Source organism: Haemaphysalis longicornis, unplaced genomic scaffold (assembly GCF_048455015.1).
Source record: "Haemaphysalis longicornis isolate Haplotype H1 unplaced genomic scaffold, Haemaphysalis longicornis Haplotype H1 scaffold_2, whole genome shotgun sequence".
Classification (NCBI taxonomy): Eukaryota; Metazoa; Arthropoda; class Arachnida; order Ixodida; family Ixodidae; genus Haemaphysalis; species Haemaphysalis longicornis.
The window spans coordinates 67,560,076-67,584,751 of NW_027526295.1; the positions used below are offsets into that span (position 1 = coordinate 67,560,076).

Below are 24,676 nucleotides of genomic sequence, written 5' to 3' on the forward strand. Positions count from 1 at the left end.
ATCATCTTCTCAGACGACGGTATTGCACGCTGAATATGTAGGATCTTGTACGGTCTGTCAGTCGACTACGTCGTCGAATAAAATCCCAGAGTATGCTTCTCCTCACACAAAGGAATAGCAGCAGGGGTATTTTTCCACCCGATTATGGGAAAAACAAATTTGCGAGAGGCACGCGCGATTATTACGCCGTGGCGGACGTTAGCTGCTCGACGTTTGCTGCCTCTTCGCTGTTTTTGCTTCCTTCATGATGGTAGCGCACAGCATTGCTAGAATGGCTTACTGCTCATCGGCTAGCGCTCGATCCATATTGCAAAGGGTCTATTATATAGTGGCCTAAGCGGCAAGACGCCTTATGATTTGAGTTCACGTGCATTTATTAGAACACAGGCTGTGAAGTGAAATTCACTTGTTAAGAAAGCGGTGTGTGTTATCATAGCTCCGTTTCACCGATAAGCGCTTCTTCGGCTCTTTCGTGACACATGCATGGTGGTCGACGTATCGCATCAAGACGCCTCACGTGTCTCCAGCGTCGACGATCATCGTGGAACTAAGAAAAAAGTGTGATGAGCTCCACTTGCTGCGTTCTCAGTGCGCTCACTGCGTGTCTGCAGATCAAGTAGCGGCTGCGATAACAACGGCGCCGGATAACGCTGCTAGCCGCTGAACGGGGGAGCTCGGCTTTCCGTCCGCTGCGGCTTCTTGCCCCAAATTTTACAAAAGCATTGCCACACCCTTAGATAACACCCCCCGTACATAATACACCGTCGTTTGTCAACCCCCACCCCCCCTTGCACAAAAAAGAAAACGTTATTTTTGAGCGCTTCATGCTCTGTCCAAAAATTATTTTTTTCTTTTTTGCTAAAGTTTAATTTACCATGTGTCAACTACATCGAACCAGGAATAACAGCCTTTAGTGTGAAAATTACGTGGAGTTGAATTAATTTCTATTTATGCGTGAAGGACTTCGGATGTTATAACAGTGCATGTCCCAGAGTTTCGGGATTTAAGAAATGTAGCATTGGAAGTGTGCGGAATATTAATATAAAGTCCGATTTGTTAACCGATTGCCGGCTTAGTATTCAAATTTTCGAACACCTCAACATCCTATCTTCCGAGAACAGGGCAGTTGGTGAGGCTGTCTTTCCATTTGCCGAGCGCTGATAAGCACGTCGCATTGCCAGTAGAGCACCGGTGCGCGTGCCAGAAGGTACTCGTAAATTTTGTGTTGATCGCCGCAGATATTAAGCCAAAGTGTAACGTAATTTGAGCAAAGCTAGAAAACTGCAAATAGTACGTTTAGAACGGAAGTTATCAGTAGGCGTTCATTGTTTAAGGCTCTATAGCCCGTGTTGTAAATAGCCGAACTCACTCTCTTAAGCGGAAATTTAAGTGGCATATAACGATGGAAGGAGAACACTATCGTTCACATTTGCACGTGTTTTTTTCTCACCCTAATGAAAAGAAACAGCATCATACCCAGCCTAAAATCCCAATAGGAATACCGCAAGAAGCTAACAAGTATTACTGTCGCACGACAAAAAACTTTGTTGGGACAACGAAAGCCCTGTTGTTACAAAAAAAAAGCCATCTGTGGTTACAACGCACATTTCTGTCATAACGAAAAAGTCAATTTTCTCAACGACAAACATTCCTGTAGTCACAAGAGAACTGCCATTTACGCTACTCTTCACAATGGGAATTAACGTTGAAACCATTTGCAACTACTGATGGAACATCAGGACCACGACAAGACAAGAAATCAGTACGACGGAATATCAAAATGAGGACAGGGATACGACACATGGCAGAACATCGGAATCCCGACACAACACGAATACGACAAGACGACAGTACGACACGCAAAAATACGACAAAATTACAGAAATTTTTCTTGTCGTCATTTTCGACTGGGTATAGAGAGGAAACTAGTGAAACTGCGAGTCAACTTCTCGGACAGATTGAGTTAACTGGTGTATTATTTCTCTCTCTTTCTGATGAAACACGATAGTCCTGTGAGTTAGCTTCACACTGGTTGTAGAAGGCGAGCACCCCTACGTTTATTTATTTATTCTGAAAGCAAGCTTGTTTTTGGTACCTGCGCAGAGTTGTTTTGATGCTAACTTCGGCTTTCACAAGATGGATTACCGTTCTCGTGGAAGCAGAACGCCTCACCAAAGTTCATTCACCTATGTAAGAGTGCGCGGCAGTGGTTGAAAACGCTTTCCAGTAGGAGCTGTAGATATCGGCTCCGTCCGACGCCCTGCTACGCGCAAGCCGACACTCTGTCCTCGGGACGCTGACACAGCACGCGCGTCGTGCGCTGGATGTAATGGGGGGCCCTAGGAGAGGAATCGTCGCTGCTGCTGCTGCTCTCTTCGCGATCGTTTCAGTTTGCCAGGGTAAGTTGCAATTCGCTTCATTGTAGGTTTAACACTTAAGGTTCACCGCGCTCTGTCGGTGGAAAGGGGAAGAGCTGAGGTAATCAATCTCCGTACTTTATTTTCCCCAGGCATCAATGGCTGAGTGAAATGGGCATCAGCGTAACTTTTTTCTTCGTGTGCGATAACATCGCCATCTTTCCTGCTCAAAAAGGCAACCACTCATGAACCTAGTAAAACGATAGCGGGAACGTGATATTTTGCACAAAGAAAGAAGTCAAGTTGCTATAAGCACGGTAAAAATCTATTTCAAAAGTATCAAAACTTCGTGTATTTCCTGGTCCCAAGTTACTGCTTACACATTTCACTGATACTGTTTGATAGCTTTCGAACATGTTATAAAGCAAAGTTGTTATCTTGAAAATATGCACAGAGCAAGATTCAGCACTAATATTAGCCGTGAAAAAATTCGTTGCACTATACCGAATACCATCTAAAAAATCACTTTTGAAGTAACTGTGATGAACCGTAAACGTGCACCCACAAGGGCCTTAAAACAAGTGTTCCTACTGACATGCTCCGCCTTTTGTAAGTCTTATTTGTGTTTCAGTACTTCCACCATAACCTTCCTTAGCGGTCATTAATAGATTTGTCGAACCGATTCAGCGATAGTTTCAGTCACTTTGACTTCATTACTATTGCCAAGTACACAGTGAATCAACAGGAAGTGGTATGAAAAAAATGGCACCAGATTTTGGCAGTACCACGAGACTCACATCCAGCCGTAAGGGCAGCAGCTGCTGCGTATTATCAGCCAATTATATCTTCTCCCCCCCACCCCACCCCCCTTTCCTATCCACTGTCTGGCATTGTAATGGGACCCCTGGCGTCCAGGCTTATAAGGTTATTACGCTTGTAAATCTTTTGTATTTGACAAGGAACAGCGAAAGACCCACTTTAAACCGTCTAAAAATGTTTACATTTTCCCCTGCGTAGGACGAAGATTAATACGCACAGGAGAGCTTATCGTCTGCTATATTTTTAGGTTTTAGGGGACAAGGGAACGGACAAACCCACTGGCTCGGCCTTTCAATAAATATTTCAATAAATAATTCAAGTGCAAACTAATAAACATTTTTTTTTGTCTGGAGTGATGCCTAAGTTAACTTACGCAGTTTCGATCAACCAATTCACATCCGCCGCCTGAAAAAAAAAAATGGACGGGAAAATAATACCAAGAGTAAGTCGATTGGGCCCACTCCATTCTGATGTTTGGGTCCTTTTTTAATAGATTCGCCGTTTGTGGTGGAATTTTGTTTAGTCATCTTCCCTCTTTTCTTGTTCGTCTTTTCTGCCCCCACCTAGCTACATCGCTACACTGAAATCCTGCGTAAGCACTTCAAGGAGTTTTGTTACCGCAATGCGTCTTTAGATACAAGCGATATTTCTGTACCATTGTCGTTGGTAGATCCCAAAATTGGACAACATCACAAGCTTTTAAGGTGGATAGAAAAACCGGTATCTTGTTACAACAACGACGGTGTAAGAAGTCGATAATGACCGTATCCTGTTCTTTCGAGAGCATGACTTCACAAGAAAGCTTGAAGTGGACATTTGGATACATACAAATAGTAGAGGATGTGGAGGAATTTGTAGTAGTAACGAAAGCGCTGCGGGAGTTGCCATCACGCTGAAGTTAATGCCGGATCGCGCAGGTACACTCAGCAACGAGGATGACGTCGCCGACATTTCCTGCGAGGATGACGAATAAGCATTGATTCCATTAAAAAAATCAATACGCGATAGTAAACAAGCGGCACGTTTAACATAAATATCGCGCAATGACACGCACATTAGCAAGTAGTTCGACACACTGGAATGTGCTATCCGAACGCACGAGAAGATACAGTCGTTGAATTTGCCTAAAAAGCTTGAACATCATGAATGCACTCCTCTGTATTAGAAAAAAAATGAGAGAAAATGCACATGGAAAACCTTAGTGTGAAAAATAACAACGAAATAGACAGTACTCAACCCACCCGTCCAATTATTCTTCCCAGCGTTGATGTGCCCAGCAAGGTCAAGTGCTGCCATTACGGAATAGTAAGGTAAGGCTGGATATGTAAAGGAAAGAAATGTGAGACTCTCCAGATGAAAGACACGAACTTGCAGTCCTTAAGAGAGAGGGCGGAAAAATTTAAAATAGCGGTTCAGAACAGGTTCGCTGTCTTCACTGTAGAAGGACAAGGTAGCGTTGATGCCCTGAAGAACAACCTGTTTATGATAATCGCAGAGTCACGGCTCACTGGGGGAAGTGGACAGTTTGTGGAAGGAAGTGATCAAATGGCTCCCAAAATGGAGGCCCTCTTTCAAAGACGCCAGAATTTTACAGCAGCGCACGCAAATAAACGATTACTACCATTACTTCGATTCTCCTAGATTAACAAAGCTAAAGCTCCGGGCGTTCGATTTGGCAACATGGCTAGAAATGAAGCAGTATTCAAAAGCAGCGAAAATTTTAATCAAGCAAGAGAGACTACCTGATGAAACAAACAAAAGAGAAGATATACGCCAAACATCCCAACGTTCTATACGAAATTGTTCTCCTCAGACGACATCTCAGAAAACCGACTTGTTAGGACTCGCACTCGCCCTGCGGAACTGGCTCCATTCATTACTGCAGATGATGTTGCAAACCCGCTCAAAAGTATAAAGAAAGGAAAGAGCCAAACGAAGTGGCCACAACAGCAGATTTTTAACAACATGATGGAGTCACTTTGCAAGATATCTCGCCGAAACATTCTAACATTCCCTAAACACACCTAAAATGCACCTAGCTAGGCAAAACAAAGCGATAATCGTATACAAAGAATTGTAATGTCGGATAATTTAAAAGCGCAGACCCATCAGCTTACTATCAATTGTATCCCTGTCGAAGTTCTTCATATGGGTTGTACAATTAATTCGCGAAGATAATATTCAATCGCACAACCGACCCGCTGAAGTTTCTCAAATCATGGAGAGCAAGCTGGAATTAAACAGAGATTATGAGTAATCAGTCTTATTCATGACGTCAACCAGGCAATTGAAAAGTCTACAAAAGGCAATAATTATTTGTATCTGGCATTTTTATGATAAAAAAACCGTTAGATCCAGCAGCCACCACCACTGTGATGAAATAATTGTGGGATTGCGGAGTACTAAGCCACACTGCTAAGTTCGGGCACCTCACGTAATTAATGAAAACTGTCCGGCAGCTTGATGTCGTACTGTTTAGCGTGTTTCGCTTTATTGGGTTTTTTTTTCCATCCATGCCGACCTGACGTAGTGTGAGAGGGGCGCGACGGCCTGCTTTAGGAGGCTTTTCCTTTTAACTATGTGTTTTCCCCCCCAACTACGCTCGAAAAAAGACCGATAGAGAGGCCAGGGTCGCCACAATAGCAGCCAGAAGCGATCCTCGCTTTTGAAGGATGTTTTCCCTCGTTTCTTCAGCGAAGCTGGAAGATTGGGCCCTCTTTTATCTAACGATCATGACTGCTGCCATTGCAAATGGCAGCAACAGGCGGAAGCGCGTGTTGGCAATGGAAATATTCGCGGCTTTGGTTTGATTTACGTTAGCTGCGAGGTCATCCGAAGGGTGAGAATTATAAATAGAGAAACGCGTCGCGGTGCCAGAACATGCTGCACAGGCGGAAGTTGCGGGGGTGCGTAAATTTGTTTGTCTGTCTCCACGACAGCGGAAAGTGTCACAAGGCTCTTATATTGTGCGTGCGCAAAGCGAGTTCCAGGAACTTGTTTATAAAGAAAATGAATTTTGTAGGTGTGGGGCACAGCGCCGGCGTGCATCATGTGGACAATACTTTAAGATCGTTGAACGCTGCCAGCTTGTTTTTTGTTTCTTCGTTGACCTTGGAGTTTTTGCGTGAGAGTGATAGAGTGGATCACGTGATTGTTTACGTACACACCGATGATTGGTTGTTATTGCACCCAATCAGCGGCCTAGTGAGCGGTAGTTGAGAGGTCCTTCTCACTCTATATTGTTACGTCCGATTGGAAATCGGTGCTTTCAGAATAAAACTCACGTGCTTGGCGTTTTGCGGGGGAAATAGGGGTGCCCCGCTGCATTCGGCATCTTTCCGACCTCCTTTTTCTGATCAGGCCTATGAGTTGGAAATACTTCGTGCAAATAAACTGCCCATTTGATCGTCTTGCTTCCGGTAAATAGTGGTCTGCTACGTGCCGTCAGCCAACCTGCCATCGTCTTCGGTCACCGACTGACCTACCTTCTTCCAGTTATACCTCCTACATAGCGCTGTCTGTGAACTTCCGCAAAGGAATGATGGATGCGATACTTCTTCATAAATAAACTAAGCGGTATCTTCATAAAAAGGGGTCACCAGAGACCATCTCTGTCAAGCTATTTACAGCCTGGGTTGTGTGGGAAAAATTTGTATTACCAATAAAAGAAAGCAATTTAGTCACTTGGCATTTGTTAGGGATATTCTCGATTTGAATCGGTCCGGGAAATGCTTCGACAACTGTACTTTAAAAGATTGGCTGCAGACTTAAGAATCCACACAGAAATCTAAAGTAAAGTTGAATGAATATGCCAAGAGAGAAATTCACCTTCGAAGTAGGCAACAAAATTCTTGGACAAATTGGAAAGGCCGCAACTGAAGAGGTTTAAATTCCCTGGTAGAGGCCTTCGTCCTGCAGTGGAGACGAATGGACTGTGAATGATGATGGTAAGATTGAATAACAAACCAAAAGAAAGAATTGCAGGTAGACTCCCCTTTGGGAGCAATTTGTAAGAAGGGGAAATGACATGTGATGAGCGCATTATTTTCTTACACTCGCCAAGAGGAGGAAGAACTGGGACAATCATACATCAAAGAATATTGACTTATTAGAAAAGATCCGTAGGAGAGCTATTCGCTTTGTTTATTCAAAATTTCATCGCACAGATTCGGTTTCTGAGGTCATGCGCAACAACGGAATTCCAACCGTGCAGTCCAGAACACAGTTTCACCGCCTTAAATTATTGCATGTACTTTATCACCACAAACTTGCTTTGGACTGTAGTTCTTTCTTGAAACCCCTTGCCACTCGCCGTACTCGTCATTCCCATTCTCTGTCCTTAACCCCAATGTTCGCTTCTACCAATCTGTTTAAATTTTCTTTTTTTTCCCCGCACAATTAATGATTGGAACAACACACCCGAAAATTGTCTATACTCTCTTGGTTCATTAGAAGCAAATGTTTAGTTGTGCCTTCGTAGTTGCGCCTAGCGTTCACTGTTTTATACTCCAGTTCTTGTTTCTGGTTTTTGCAGTTTACTGTTTTAATTAACGTTTGGTTTATATTGTTACCACATTATGCCCCTCCTGTTTGGGCCTGCATGACCTGCAGTATGTTCTTGAATAAATAAATAAATAAACTTTTATTGCAGGGGAGCAAAAGTTTGCTTGCTTCCTGAGTTGGTGGTACCCTTCGTACAAGGCACCCCATTCTAGCGCAGCGGCCCGAGCCCTTGTGATCACAATAAGCTGTTCGTCCAGGTAGAAGTTGGTCAGCAAGGCGTTTGATTTCTCAAGAAGTGAATCTGGTACTGGAGGGATTATTAGTGGTTTCGAGGAGTCCGTGTGATGACGTACAGATTTCCGCATTCACCGGGCTTTCAGGGCATTTGTTTGAAGTGGACTGGCTCGGGTAAATGGCGTGAAATAGGCCTATGTGAGAGCACCTGTCAATCTGACGGCGTCAGATTGCGAATACTTCTAAACTGAGTTTTTTGCGGAGTGGTTAGAGCTTCTATTGTGAGAGACGGTATACGCCTCGAGCTTCGCGATCGCTGCGCCGCCTGCCGCCGCTTCTCCGCGGCGTTGACGGGATTTGCGTTGCGTGGCTGATAGGGGCTCGTGCAGTGTTTGGGCTCTGTTTCGCTTCTTTTCGCCTTTCCGCGCCCTAAAACAAACTTGTTATGGTGACGTCTATAGGCAAAGAGTACGTAAGGTAAATTAAAAAGCAGCTGCGTCTTCGTAGAGTACGCGATTGCCTCCAAGAGCTACCCGGGGACGCGGTTCTGCGCGCTTCGTCGCCGCTCTTCCGTGCGTCGGCGACGGCAGCAATATATCACCCATGTCATTTCCAAAACATCAGGCACAAATGAATTCTACTGTCGCCTCGTTTAGACCTGATGCTGGCACAATGAGAGGTTGGCTTGATTTTGCAGCGTGGACAACGAATGCGGCTTCGTTTAGAATATATACGTCGCAGAAAAATATGTTTCGGGTATGTGATAACACAATCTTGGAAAATAACTTATGTCTTTTGTAAGAATATGAACAATGCGAAAATGTTAAGTATATTCTAAGCCTGTGCGTTGTTAAATATGTGCCCACACACGCAATATAGCAAGAACCAAGGCAAGTTAATGAAACCACGGAAAAATAAATGCTGTGGAACTGTGGAAGTGCGGAATTAAGAAACTTAAGAGCTCTAACGGAAATGAAAAAAAAAAGAAACAGTGCAGCTTCTGACATGCTAAATACGTTCGTCGAAACTTAAGCCAAGTAGGGTTCACTAGACCAACTATACGCGAAATGAACTGCTATTTCGCGAGACATCGGTGGGAGGGAAGGGGGAGGGGGGGAGGGGAGGGGAGGGGGACGCAGTGTACAAATGCGGAGCGGAATCCAGCAATGAATGTTTTAGTAATCCCACACACAAATCTCGCGTTCACTTTCCTTTCGTTTTTCTACTTCCACGAAGAGCTGATCGTACGGCGGACGCATTTTTGGAAGTATACAGGGTAGGCTGTTCAACAAGCGATGAAAGGTGTCGTTGGAAGAGTGTGGTATGTGATAAGGCCCTTTGATTTCAGTTTCTGCTTCATTCTGCGGGCTTCCTGTGCCATATGACGATATTTCGAAGAAGCATTTAGTCGCGGACGCGGATTGTATTCTAAGCCCGTCTCCACGCTGCTCGCAGAGGATATATGTAGAAGATGAATGTTTGCGGGCCCTCACTTCACGACGAGACGACTCTGTCGTGTGCCGATCCCCGAGTATAATTATGCATTGTCCATCTTACTTTTGTTGAATATTCCCTAAATTAACACAGACTGGCTTGTAGATGGTAGTGATCAATATCTGAGGTGTAATATTGGGAAACGTAACGTAACTGGCATGCTGTCAGGTATGAGTGCTACGCTGATTATGTAAGCGCACAAAACCTATTTAAATCGTAGTGTATAGCCGTAGCATGAACACCTGAGTAACCGGTGGTTACGGAGAGACGGGTAGTAAATTCAGGTCAGTGTAACTACAATCGGCTCCATCATACGCCGGTTCCGCGACACTGGCCTGTGACACACACCTGGCGCTTATACAGACCGAATATACCACACTTAGATCGCTCCAGAAACATTTACACTGTCGTAAACACATCCCATTTGCGAACAGAGTGACTTCTCCACATAAACATGGATTTCAAGCGCCCGCAAACGGTAAATCTCAGTCGTGAAGGGGTCGCAAAAGCGGCGGCGGCACTGGGGATCGGGGCGCGGACTCCCGCGGCTGCTTTCAAAACGGGCCGCTAGGGGGATTTCAGTGGCGCCCCTACAGTCCGCGCTCGAGGCGTATAGCTGTAGGATTTCACGGTAGTAGGGGGAGGGGGGGGATGAGGAGCGGGGTTTTGGAACTTCTTGGTCTCATTGATGTGGCACGCAAATATAACCCTCCGTAATTCATTCCCCTACTTAAAGAGGTACGGTTGAGACTGCGTTTTCTCCCCTGGAGGGGGTGTTGCCTATATGGTACCTGATGCCGCCGACTGCAGAGGGATCACTCCCTGTGATTGGAACAGGGGCGGTGAGCCCACTGCTGTAATCCTGCCATTTCACAACCGTGTCCGCTGATCCGCACGGGGCTTCCATCAGTCACGGATGCGACTTCCCTTTCAATCGCTGGTGCTGATAAGGAGGAGCGAGGCACCCGCGTTGACTATGGCAATGCCTTATTAGTTGCGCAAGCCAACAAGGAGAAATTTTAGTTTGGTGCCGCCGTGAACGATAGTGTATGGGAAATGTAATGCTATTTAAACTGCTTTAGTGCTCTGTTAGGTATTTTGGTTAAGCATCTTAAATATCTTAAGCATCTTAAGCCCGGCTAAGCATCATGTCTAACATAAGAATGCGAGCCAAGGTGGGTTGTGGCGTTACAGCTCTCGAAGTTTTCAGTACGGGCAGGTTCCACATTTTACCTATTTAATTTTAAACAACTGTTAAAAATAAATGCTTTAGTAATGATGAAACAAATTATTCAACCGTATTTATCAACGGATGATGATAATGATGAATTGTCATCATGGGCTCAGTGAAGTAACTTCCAAGTGGATGGTATCGCCAGTAGTATTAAAAGTAAATAATAGTCCTTAGTTTTGGTATATTCTTGACCACGGATTTTTTTTAATGTTCTCCGTCTGTCCCTACTTCACATATGTGCCATGGGCAGTATTACTCAGTAACAGAGCTTTGGTCAGGTCACAAGGCTTGAAACTTGTACATCCACATGGACCTCAAACGCGGCAGTTATATCAGGCTGCGTTGAAATCTGCGGCAGCAAGCTCATGGCGGGGTGAGGTTTGGCGTGTACACCTCAACGGACAAGTTATATGGGGGCCAGGTCTATGTTGGAGGTGGGGTCTAAGTTATGCTCGAAAGAGCCGCGCTATGTTTTCTTCGTTGACGTCACATTCTGTAATTTTTATATTGTGGCGCAAGCTAATGCATTGGCCTCTTTTGTGGTTTTCCCGTAGGAAGATCTAATAATATGACAACTCGTGACAGCATGGTTTGATGGGCATACTTCGCCAGTAGCCGTAAAGAGACTCTAGAAGTGTAAACGAAATCACTTTACGACAGGGAATCCAAAAAGAAGCGGAGCGACAGATTATAACCGACCTAGAATACAAAGTACCTACAACTTCTCGATGATTACGTTGTAAGAACACAAGGAGCGGGATGGGAATCCCCATCCAAGCGTTTTTCAAAGAACACCACTAAGAATATCAACGTACGTTAACTCCACAATATATACACGATGGCACCTCTTGATGATACGCAAAAGGCTTTGTAACTAGCCCTTAGAACTAGGTTGAGGATGCCCCTGAAAGTTATCCGGGACTGAACATAACGATGATCGCGATTTTCGTGGTATCTTCTGTATGGTGGTACAAAGGAAGCGGTGTCCGCAGACGTCTGAACGTTGGTACGGATAAATTGCCGGGAATTACGGGTACCGTAGTCCTGCTAGGTTGACCAGCGAAATCCTTGAAAGCCGCTGTGACGCCCACCTTTTTTTCAGATACGATGACCCGACTACGAAACACAGTAATCGAGGGGTGCGTGGGAGCACCTCCGTCCATCTCTCGTACGTCGTTGTACACGCGCTACAATGTCTCCGACGGATGGTGTGCACGTTATCGTCGGCAGACCTTGCACGTGCCCATGGCATGGCCTCTAAAGCTTTCCTGCTTTAAGTGCAACGTGGTCTTCCCACAAAATAGCAGGGAAAAGGCTGTTCCTGTGCTCTTTGTTGTGTTTCATTTCGGAAGAGTGTCGTATCTGTCCTAGATCGGCTCAATTCGCGGTTGTGTCTCACTCATTATCTTCTGGGGTTGTTGTTTACCGTGTTGGTTGTCGTGAGCTCCGAGTTTTGGGATCGTTTCCAATCTCCCCGCTATTAAAGCGAAGCCTTCCATGCCTCACTCACCGTATAGGTCGTAGAACAAAAACACATAGCAGGAACGCCAACTTTACGCAATGGGCTTTAACAGAAGGGCACATGATGATGAAAGGCGAAGCGCCTGAGAAAAAAAATTACTCCCACTTCCCCTCGCGGGAACCCCTGTGTAGATGCGATGCATAGGGGGTTCGTTGTTTCCGTTAGGTTGGTTCTCCAATCGTGTGAAACGTGCCGTGAACCCCCGGCCGCGGCTATGACGCAACACAATCCAACACAATCCACTTTAATCCAATCCAATCCAAATCCAATCCAATCTAATCCAAGCCAAGCCAAGCCAAGCCAAGCCAATGCCCCTCGCGAGAGAGTGTTCGCTATCGGAGAGGAGAGGGGGTGAACGGCGGAGAGCGCAGCTCGCGCGGCGAGGAGAATGGGGAAGGGGTGTGGACGGACAACGACAATGCCGTATGGAGGGACAAGGCGAGTGAATGAGATGCCGTCGCATCTAAAACGCTTCCCGTGATCGGAATCGAACCTGGTGCCCTCGAGTTCAAAACGAAGACGAAGTCTATCCGATTGTGCTATTCCCACACTATGAAGCAGTCTGGATTACGCACCTTGATAGCGGTGACTTCAACGTCGACGCTTCAAACCTGCGGTTTCGAAACTCTCGATTAATTTCCCGGCCGCGGCGGGGAAGTGAATGGAGAGTTTCATGCTTGATAACTACTCGCTGAAGTCCGCCGCGCAGCACGACGCAGAATCGTTCGTGCATTGATGTAACGTTCGTAAACGACCTTAGTCGTGTTACGATAGCCCACCCTCTAACGTGTACCACATTGAACATGAAGCCGTAATGTACAAGTTCAAAGTTGTAGATGGTGTTTGTGACGTGTAAGGTGTAAGCATCTACTCATACTCTAAGCTACTCCAAATCAGTCGCAAACGCCCACTCAATTTCGCACAGAGAAAGCTTCGCGTTTCAACTATCTTTCTTGTTAATGGGCTTGACTTTTTTTTTTGTACTGCTTCACCGTCTTGGCTTCACTGCCGCTTTTAGCCGCCCGTCACGCGGCCAGCAGAAATCGCGCAACCGGCGATATCTTGGTTTAGGGAAGTATACATCTTTCAATAAGACATTCTATATTTATGTCATCCCTTTTCTTGTATTTAGCTATGGAATTTCAAATAAACATCATCATCAACCTCTATAGTTAAAACCTGAACGCCTTACACCTATTCTACTTTCTTGAAATTCCCTATCTGTCCCTTGATTCTTGCTTTTTAATGACATTTGATTCATTCATTCCTCCATTCCTCCCTCCTTCGCTTTTTCCCTTCCTTCCTTCCTTCCTTCCTTCATTCATTATTTCATTCATTCATCCATCCAACGGGCTCTGGGCTTTAACTACATTGACAATTATTTTCAAACTATAGAAGCTGCGGATGTTATTAACTCCAATATAAATGGGATGTGTGGAGCCGGGTATTTTATAAATCTTTTCATCCGTCGAATAGTCTACAGTGCCAGATTCTCTTTCCGGAGTAAAATATTGGGGTTTCGAGCAAAACTGACGCCTTACTTTCTTAGAAATTTTTTTCGTTCCAAACAGACTCTATTTGTATAGATATAGCCCCAATACTTGGCTCAGAAAAATTTTAAACTTCAGGATTTCTTCTTGGCTAAATTATGCTGGCCGAACACATAGAGTAAGGTTCCCCGCTGCCTTTCTCGAACTTTGTACTATGTGGAAGTCGTAGGAGCCCTATCGAATACTAAAGTGGCGGTTTATATTGTTTTAAAGCCATAGATCAGTACCCATTGGATTCCGGTATGAAAACATTCAATTTCAACCCTTACACTAGACGCGCCAAAGGCTGCTGTAGAATTTTTTGTTTGTTCGAGCAGATTAAACGAAAGACTAAGTACAGTTTTTGTTTTCATGGTGAGAAACCAATATTTATCTTTGCTGAAGTGTAATGTGACAACCATAAAGGGAGGCAGATAAACTTCCGTTTAATTTCTCCGGCAGCTGAGGCAGCCGGAATGACAGACGGATGCGAATATCGGAAAGCGATGAACTGCCTCACAGACCTGGCCACACTGCGCTCTGCAAAAGTGGCGACCACGGCAAAGAAGAAACAAGAATTGAAGCAGTCATTTATCGACGAGGTATGCCAGTAAGTATGTTTTTTTCTCGTTTGAAACAAGGTATTGTTTGGTTGCCTCTTTATTTTGTCTGAGCTCGCTTTTTAAGGTGATCGCGCAGGGTTTTGTACAAGCTATGCATTTTAATATTGTCACGATGCCAAAGACGACGCAGATATCTTCAAGGAAAACATGTTTATTAGAGCGAACTTTTGCTCCCCTAACAACTCAAACAATACACAGGCGGCGAAGCAGCAGTCAGCCCAGTGACGTGATGTACGCAAGCGAGCGTCGGCGATCGGAATCCCGCGGCGTCAGCTCTGCAGGCTTTTATCTTCTGGTGCAAGTGTTTCTCGAACCGTCGATTTACATCTAGAACGTTGTAGATCAAAGAAGATTATCCGAGGCTAGTGACGTTACGGCGAAACGCTCTCCGTATCAGAATGAGATAACCCGTACGGCATCAAAATAAAGGATGAAACATGCGCTTTGCTTGGGACACAGATAGCATAGCCGGACACGGCGGGACAGTAAAAACAAAACAAAACAAACAAACAAACCCAATGCCTAGTTCGCGGCAATACGTATAGGGATTAAGTCCATGGCTGAGTGTGTAATCAGAAACTGACAGCACAAACCTCGCCGGAAATGACCAGTGTAAATATTAGAGCATGCATGTGCGCTTGATAAAGAGTGTCACATCTCGCTTTAACAACTTAAAATTTGAAGCTGGCATGCCATAGGCCACGTGCGGGACCTAAAGTGCCCTGAAAGTAAATGAAAACTATGATAAGCAATTGCGCCGTACACATTACATTGCCAGTGTTACAAATAGGTAGAATGCACATATTTCTTCCCGCTTTCTGTTTTGAAGTCCTGAGCTATTAGACCAAAAAAATGGAACTCAGCAGAGATGCCTACAAACTTTCTATGCAAACCCCTCAAACGCAATAACGTGGAGCGATGCGGAATGATGCATCAGTGCTCGTCAGCTTTTTCGACATAATTTACTCGAATAGTCTCACCAGTCCGGCTGTGTGCTCTCTCTAGCACGCACCTAGTGTCACCCTATTATGGGCCAAATGATAAACGCTTCTGCCTAAGGTCGTTTATATAGCTTGCAGCCTCCACATCATAAGGGAATTGATCATCCTAGAGTGAGTTCTCGACAATATAAATGGGATAAGGCGAAATGCGGTTTTCGGCAGATATTCTTTTATTGGCTACCGCACTTACATTATATATGTGACATTATTTGCACGTGCTTTCGTTTTACTTGTTTATTAACAATATAAATGATGCAAACGATGTACGGCAGGGTGATTAATTATAAAAATCTTAAAGTTATGCCTCACCCTCGAAGTTCACCTGACCCTCGAAAACCTCCCCTCACCTGTGGAACCAGACGATTCTGAGAGGGTCCTCCAGGCAGAGCTCGACAATACCGGGCTTCATCATTTTATAGTTGCAATGTTTCATTACTGTGGATTACCAAGCGACCCAAAATGTTCACATTAATCACTTTATTCCCCTTTCGATGAAATTGTAAACAACAATGTCAATGACGACGTGCGCTAGTTGACACGAGAGGCTTAAACCATTTTAAAATCACGCAGAGTACGACCCGGAAAGTGTACCCCGCACTGTACAGCTTTCTCTGGCGAAACGAAAAGGCTGTAAACACTTGTCAGTAGCGATTTTTGCGCGAGGGAAAGATTAATTTGCAGCCACCCACCGCTATGGTGCCTCCAATAATCCAAGTGTTGTTTTCAATGGTAAAACCAGAGTCCTTCAATGCTTCTCGTTTTTTTCTTTTCTATCTGGTCGATAAGCGTTCTCACTCTCGCTCTGGCGGCTGGTGCGGCTCATTTTTAGCGAACATAACCACGGCGCACCTGAACAAAAAAAATTTCGTTTACAATTCTTTCTTCGATGATTATAAAGCATCCTGCTTGCATATCGAAATGAAAACCCAGGATTATTCTCAGCAAAAGCCGCCTCCTGAGAATGCGTAATATACAGTGTTTTTGACTACCCGGCGCGACTTTGACAGGTAAAAAATAGTTAATAAACGACGGCAAACGAGCACTAGTCAATAATGCCAGCAAATCAACTATCCCAGCTTTCATCTTTGATATAGCGTGTAGGCGTCTACGGAATCAGCTCCAGGAGCAGATTCGACTTCATCGTGACATATCAAAACGTATGACGAAAATTAGTTGATACGAACATACGGGACTTAATTTCTTCCTTAAATATGATGGCTATGCACCAGCTGTGTCTAAATAAGCTCGCATCAAGGCAAGATAAGAGGAGAAGTGCGCACCCCCGCCGCGGTGGCTGAGGAGCTTAGGCACGTTCTGCTGCTGAGCCCAAGGACACGGGTTCAATTCCCGGCCGCGGCTGCCGCTTTTTTTATGGAGGCGGAAAGCGAGAACGCCCGTGGGTTCTAGATTTCGGCGCACGTTAAAGATCCCCAACTGGTCAAATTTAATCCGGAGCCCTCCATTACGGTTCACCTCATCCCCCGTGTAGCGTCGGTACGTTAAACCCCATAACATCAGAGAAGTGTGTAAAGTGATGCTCCATCTTCAATGGTGGATGAATGTACCAACACACTCCTCCCGAAAAAGGTCCGAGGACACTGGTGTACTTGCGACGGGTTTTGAATGCGAAAGCGTTAATGCCAAATTGAACGACACTGAGGGTAGCTGTGGTTCTTACGCCGTTGTGTCTGGTCAGCTGGGCGCGTGCTTGAGAATCAGCCGAACACCGCAGTCCCAGGCACAGCGGCAACTCTGAGCTTTCTTCGTGCCTCTTCGTTGCTCCCGTTATACGTGGCTCGCACATGACGACACAGCCGCCCTTTGTGGTGTTCCTCTCCCGCCTATGTGACGGCTGTTCGAGGTAAGAGCGGCATATAACTGCGGCAGACATACGCCTTCTAACGTGCACACATGTGCCAACATAACTGGTACAGCAAGATCAGAGCAAGTTATCCCGAGACGCCTTCTTTCCTGTCGCAGACGCCAACGCCGACACCGCATGCCGGCCTTATTGCACGATGCGCCATTTATTGCTGTCGAATAAAAAGAATTAACGTACATCGGACACTCACAGCATTCTTTAAAAAATTTTTAGAGGAGTTTAAGGCGCGGAAGCCACACTTGGGCTATGAAGCGCGCCATAATGGAGGTCTCGATTAATTTTGATCACCTGGGAATTCATATTCTGCGCCGAAATCTCGACACACAAGGGCACTTTCGCTTTTCGCCTCCATCAGAAAAGTAGCCACCGTGGCCGGGATCGAACCCACATTCTTGGGCTCAGCATAGCAACACCTCAGCCGCAGCCACACAGCGGCGAGTATGACACTCCTCTCCCCATGTTATCGACGAGTTGGGAGAAACTACAGTTACATATTTTGACCTGGTACATCATGAGCAGCCTAACGTCGGTCCTCCAACCGACTACAATGATTCATTGTGGAGGCCTTGTTTGTGTTAAAAAGGTGTTCTAGGAACTCTGAGTAAAAGCAAGGGTACTTCCTCACTTTCGCCTTAAGCTCGGTCGGTGCAATCCTCGTGGCCAACAGCGTGGCTGGAAGTTGTCGGCAAAATTCGGCCTTCAGCACCTAGCGCATCGAGGGACGATTCATAGACTGGCGCAAGCTCCCCTAGAACACGCAGATGAATACCTGAGGTGCGAAACGAAGACATGGAGAAAGCGTCTGTCGTCTGCACTCACACGGTGTGTTGGGCCGTTGAAAAGCACTAGAGGAATGCACGTGTTGTCACTCGGAAAAAAGACGTTTCGCATCTAACATTTTCGTGGAAATCTGAATGGTGCCTTTCGGGCAACCTGGAGGTTATTATTAGGGGCCTTCGTTGTCGTTTACACCAGTTAAATAGGAATAGGCACTTACACAGGCCTTGTTTGGTCCAAACATCTCTGTGCAGCTACTGTAATAAAGACGAATATCGATCACTAAACCTTTTCACTTGTCGACAGTTTTCAGGCCTCACGCATCAGCTCCTTGAGGTGCGACTTCATTGTTTGGGGACAACCTTATCATTGCGGGCTGTTCTATCCCTCGGGGCTTCCAAAACGGGGTTCTTCCGCCGGGTTTCTTGCCCCGCCATCCTGCGCTTAATTCAAAATTCTAATCAATTCAGATTATAATTGGCATTGATTACTCTAATGCCCAATTTCCAGTTTTCTTTTATTTTTTTTCTGGATTCAAATTGCTTTACAACCGCTTTAAATTACTTTTCCGCAGTTACCGGCAATTGCACAAGAAACGTTTTTTCTTTTCACTATTCACGGATGATTGGCCGATCCTTTGATTGTGTATGTGCCATACTCAAAGGAACAAAACAACTTTGCTGCAATACTTCTTGCGGGAGAAATGCTGCGAATAAAACTCGGCTTAAAGGCCGTAACATGGCTGGTTTGTCGGTTTAAAACTTCGCGCGCTGTCATCAACTGATGGAAGAAAACAGGCGTGTTCCTACGCTCTAGATTGGTACAGTTTAAAGTGGCTGTTTTTTTTTTTTTGCCTAAAATTTTTGAATGGCTTCATAAAGCTACGCGTCCTTGTGTGGCCTAATGGTAATTGGTTGACGGGTGTTTCTTCTCTGCCATTCGTTCCGTCATGGAGACAATAGCCTTCTGGAAAATAAGCTCTTCAACTCGTTCCCTCCTGATAGAGTACGGCTTGCGGAATATAACCCGCGGCCGAACTTCCTAGTGGTGCGCGTTCGGCACCACCGGGAGGTTTTTTTAAGGGTTGCCGGCTATTCGCTTATTGCTCAACAATTTATTTCCGACAGACATGGTGAGAGGAAATGCGAGGCGGAGCAATTGGTGCAGGATTGCGCGCACGCACAGCGACTGACCGTCAACCGCACGGTGGCAGCTTTCAGCGGGGCTGTTGACGTGCTCTGCAAAGACAACGCATCTCTTCTAAAGAGTGAGTACTGAAACAACGCAAATAAACGGACAGCCTTATTTCTTAATGCAGCCGTATCTTAATACTTGACCACTGCTTGATATTATGTGGTCGCCATTTTTCTTTGCGCTGTTTCTGTTTTTCTGTTTGTGATTGAAAGTACGCTTTAAACGTGGAAACTTACGTCAGGAAAGCTTTCTCCGATGGCCAGAAACGAATAGCGACAGTTGCTAATGGTCACTTTTTATTCGTTACTGAGTGTCCGGCTGTGTCGACGTGTGTGCGTACGTGTGGTGCATTCGTGGACCTCTAGCTACAGGCTGTGGTTTCCGGGAGTAATACGTTATACAAAAAAGGAACATTTCCCGGGCACACTATCTTCGTGTGCAACAAGTATCCTCCCCCCTAACTAATCTTCCCTCACCATAGCGTTGTCCATGACAAACATACTGCTTGTATTTGGTCGCTATTTTTTGTTCAATTTGCCTTGAGGTCACGTGTGAGCAAAATTAAACCTTACGACCGGTGTCGAAAAGCAGAGAACGGGCTCATAACTGCACCAATTATTCAAATCCACTGCACGCTCCGCCGCTTGACGCGTCACCAGCAAGGGCTCAAAGAACACGATTTTGCAAAGTAGTCGAAGTCTTGGTTTGCTCACGCGTCCTGTACACGTATACCCCTTTCAGAGCCTTACCAAGAGACAAGGCAACAAAACAGAAACGGCCATCATAAAATGCCTCCGCACAGAAATTGCTGTGCCTACGGCATTAGCCAATGACGCTACCCTCCACAACACTCGCACAAAAAGCGTCAGTTTATAATGGGGGTCCGCACCCCCATCCGAAAACTTCTCTGCAAAAACGAGAACTTCTTTTCACCCCCGAGTACCCCCTTCCCCCTCTTACCCCCCCCCCCCCGGCCGACACCCTGGGAGAGCATACCAAGAATCGAAGTGCGACCCATTCCAAATAACGAGTCCAGCCACAGATCAACAACGCAGAGCATCTGGCGCTCAAATTCCTACTGGTACCCACCCATGACACGCTACACAGACTACAGTTTTATGATGCATGCCCCGACGACAGCATCGGTTAGCCCCCGCACAGCTCACGTCCGGCATCACGCCAACGTCCCCCCGCCCACAACTGCAGGGACTCAATCCATCGCAGAAGCCATTATACTTCACCAGCATCGGACTGCCCACATTACAATCCGCACGGACAGCCAGGGAGCACTACGAAGCTTCGCCACGGATGCAATTTCATACATCCCCACCAACGCGCTCTCCTGGAATGGGTCCCTAGCCACCAAGGCATAGAGTATAATGAACGATGTTACACGCTCTACCCCGTGACGCTCATTTCCCGGGCAGCCCTCAGTTAAGGCAGGATACAGCAATGCATATCTATATATCTTATTAACGATGTTGTAGTGATGTACCCTACCGAGACTGCAGTAAACTTTCATTCTTCATTCTTCATCATAAATAGCGCTGCGAACGTCTCGGCAACCTGCGGGCAGAAAAAATGCTGCTATTCGAACCCCGTGGCCTATAGTCACTTCCATCAAGATATCTTCCGGGATAAGTGCAAACACTGCGGCCACCGCGCAGATTTCACGCCCATTATGTGCAAATGCCAAAAGAAACCACGGAACATGACATAAAATATCTGAACATGAAATAATAACAACGGAACATCAAATAACTAGACTACACATTCAACGACCCCCCTACTTATCAATTAGACTGTATAACCGACTTAGTTTCTAGTGAATCTATGGGAAAACAAATTATTTTAACGCATCCGCATTGCTCCGTGCAATCAGGTTGTGTAATGATCTTCCTGATTAGAGAATCTGACACTGGCCTAGATTCGTTCCGTCTAAAGTTACGCTTACACTTCTCTTGATAGTTTCATGCTTCAATACTCTGTTTTTTTTTGTAAGTGTGTTGCACTTGCAGCACGCCATAAAAAACTTAAAACCACCTTTTTGCGCTTTGGTTTTTCTTTACAGTGAATTTTTGCCTTGTATTGTCAATAAGCTCTAGCTCAATAATTACGGTACCTCTGATGTTGATATCCCTTAGTACATTTTTCGAAGTTTTAGCGAATTTTCGTTACACATCTGTATTTTACGGTGTTTTTGATGCAATATGGTAATTTATTTATTTTTTCATGATCCAGTGTTCCTTGTTGTTAGATACGTTTTACGCCTGTCTTCTGTATATTGCAGACAAACGTGCACTTTTCTTCTCTTTGTCTGCCACCTTTACTCAATGCCCTACAGAAGGGCCTGTGGTACCCGTGAATAGATAAATAAACAACACGTCCCTAACCCCCACACAGAGGTAACAGATAGAGCACTTGAAAACCCTGGTGGGCAGCTCCAATCCCTTAATGCAGCTCCGCCTTGTCCCGATGGCCGAAGCCGCCAGGAAAGAAAACCTCGGCCGACTAACGCGGCATAAAGAGCCCAACCACTCTAGTTCTGGGCGAACAAAGTTCTTTCTCTGTCTCTGTCTATCTCTTCCCAACGAAAATCATGTCACGCAGACACGACACACACATCCGACAGACGCAGACATTGTTTCTCCCCTGTAATCTTTTTCTTTACTGCATACAGAAGTCTCCGGGTCGTCCGCAACGTCAGATAGGCGTTGGCTATCCGGATAATGGACATACATATTAGCGCCCTTTACGTGCCACTGTGTTTCCGACATTTCTTTCCACGAACCCTTCCCCTCTGATATTCCCTATTCGTGGCCCAGCTGGACGGCCCCACCCCCCTCTCCCTGCCCCCTTCGAGAATCTACGGGCAGCCCTTCCCTGTTGGCTGCCTACTACAAAACTCTCTGTGCACCTCTGCCAAGCCAGCCACCGTCGCAGGACCGTGGAAGACCCCTTTCCTCCGAGGACTCATATTAACGCCACGGCTCGGACTTGAGCTACTACATATAGGTTGTTATCTCTCCTTCCTCTGTCGCGTACGTTCCTGTGGCTCAATATGATGGCGGCCGTAAATCATACGAACCCAAAAATTCCCTAATACATGCGAGACGAGAAGTCGACGGTACGGAAAAACGACGTTCTATTGGTGCGGGAAGTACCGCCCGAGAAATCTACTGCATCACGAATGGTTCATGTTGAGTCAGTGTGGTGGTGTCAACGCTCCCGCGGAGGTGACGCTGTGGCACCCGAATGCTTAGGCACAAGTCCAAGGATGAACCCGCAGAGAAAAGCGCCAGTGCTGCTCTAGACCGGCACCATATGACAGTTTCCTAAATAAGGCTGCTCGCCTTTAGCAGGATAGAGATACCTGTGCAGTATGAAAAAGGAGACATAGGATGTGTACCGTGACAAAACAGCACAGTGGCAAAGCAGCACAGCTACAAAAAGCACATCGGTAAAACAGCGACAGGTGAAAGAAGCACGCGACCAAAAACACCCGGAGCAAGGGTAACGGTCTAAGCCTCATGGCACCAGACAAAAATTCCCGAGCCCTGACCCATCACTCTTCAAAACTCAGGAAATAACAAACCGACAACTACAAGTAGGAACGTACCCTACACCCGGTTCGAATGAATTTATTGTTTCTAACACAGCACACCGCTCAATGCAAATTTTTTCCACCGGTGGGTACCCTCCAGCATATAATTCTGGAATGTGCTAACAACCTAGCTCTACCACCCCTTTTCACTCGTTCCTTTCCTGAGCTCTGGGAGACACTGTTGATCAGCTGTCAACCGGAGGCCCAGACTGTTGTGGTGACACGGACCAAGACGGCTAGTGCAACGCATGGACACCCGGACCAGGGTTCCACTCTCCCTTTTGAGCTCATCATAATGTTTTCTCTCTCTTTCCCTCCAGTCTTGTAGGGTGGTAGTCAATCTTGATTTTTCCACAAAAGCCAAACCGCTTTCGCTGAGTGACGAACCAGGATCACTACACAAGATTAACCGCAACTCTGGGTCGTGACTGAGCCGGAGTTGCCAGTGGCTCAAAAAGTCAAGACAGAGTGCTCCTATGCAGGACGGCTACCCTCGCTAACGTCGTTCTCATTTGCAGGGGAAGAGTATGACTTGATTTTTACCCAACCGTTCAAACCGCTTCTGCTCACTAATTAGTAAAAGCCACTGTTAATTATTGAAAGTGCACACGCTCAAAATGTAAATAATTGCCCCTTGAGGTGTTCCATAAAAGCGTGCTGTTTTGGTCACTGTCCTGTTTTGTCGGTGTCCTGTTTTTTTCGCTGTGCACTTTTGTCACGTGCTCTTTTATGGCTGCGCTTTCTTGTCGTGTGATGTTTAGTCGCGTGCAGTTTTCACGCCATCCCGGAGGTTGTATGCTGCTGGAACAGGGGATATAATTCCTATCGTATCAAAATTAATTATGACACATTGACCAGGGCTTACCAAACGAAATGTAAACAAAATAAATGTAAAAATGTAGAGAAAATAAAATCACATAATCATGACGGTAACTAAAATGTCTGATAGAAATACTGCGCCCAAGCCATTAAGGGCTTCCTCTGAAAGTACGAAAGAGGAGTTAGGCCGATAATGCTGTTTCGAATTTGAAAGATCAATCGGATACGGCACCTAGCTCTGATGCAGTCTTTAAGAATGTTCCATAAACATCAACACCCCTGTTTACACTTATCGGCACGAAACGAATCACGCTTCTACCATGACAAAGTTCCCGACCTCAAACTGAAAATGTCCTTTGCGCAGTTCATACTAATTCTTGTGGTGAACACGAGCAACATCGAACGGCTTGTTATCGTCGTGAACGACGTCACTCAGGGACTCACGCGTAGCCTCCGCATAGAGGAATGTAAGACGCGTCTTCTGCAGCCGGATGAGGTCTTTTCCTAAGCAAAAAATGTCAAAACGTCCGAGCAAGCTGTTGTGAACTCGTTAACCTGGTGATTTTCTTACACCATTGTGTTGTGCATATACCGAAGTTCTTTCTTTCCTTTTGAATTCCAGTATCCCCATCCCCCTTTGTAGGGAAACCTACCGGGCAGATCCCTGGGGAACCCCCTGCCTTTCCTGCATTATTTATTTATTTATTTATTTATTTATTTATTTATTTATTTATTTCTGTATTTATTTATTTATTTATTTATATCTATCCATCTATCTATCTATCTGTGTCTTTTTCTTTGTTTCTTTTTTGTCGTTCTTACCTCCTTCTTTCCTTCCTTTCTTCCTTGCTATAATACCGGGACAGAAATTCTGAAGCAATCCATGTCTTATCTGACCAGGTCTGATCCATGTCTTATTTGATCCATGTCTTACGTGACAAGAATCGAGGGCGTGCAGAGTAAAGTACGACCATCAAGACTTCCCTTACGAAAATGCCATATATGGCCCATATATAAATTATATGTGGCCATATATAAAGCTATATATGTGTTCATATCAGGCTATAACTTGCCATATATGGGG

At 45.5% G+C, this 24,676-nt stretch overlaps 1 protein-coding gene across 1 annotated transcript in view; it reads left to right on the forward strand.

Moving 5' to 3' along the window:
* The first annotated feature begins 2,247 nt into the window (after positions 1-2,247).
* The window catches only part of LOC144167165 (uncharacterized), a 37,405-nt gene continuing 14,976 nt past the window's right edge, over positions 2,248-24,676 (forward strand). Inside the window, exons 1-3 of the mRNA XM_077696524.1 lie at positions 2,248-2,399; positions 14,155-14,302; positions 19,103-19,242. Of these exons, the coding sequence (XP_077552650.1) occupies positions 2,330-2,399; positions 14,155-14,302; positions 19,103-19,242 (358 nt within the window). The 5' untranslated portion in view covers positions 2,248-2,329. The remainder of the gene's footprint in view (positions 2,400-14,154; positions 14,303-19,102; positions 19,243-24,676) is intronic.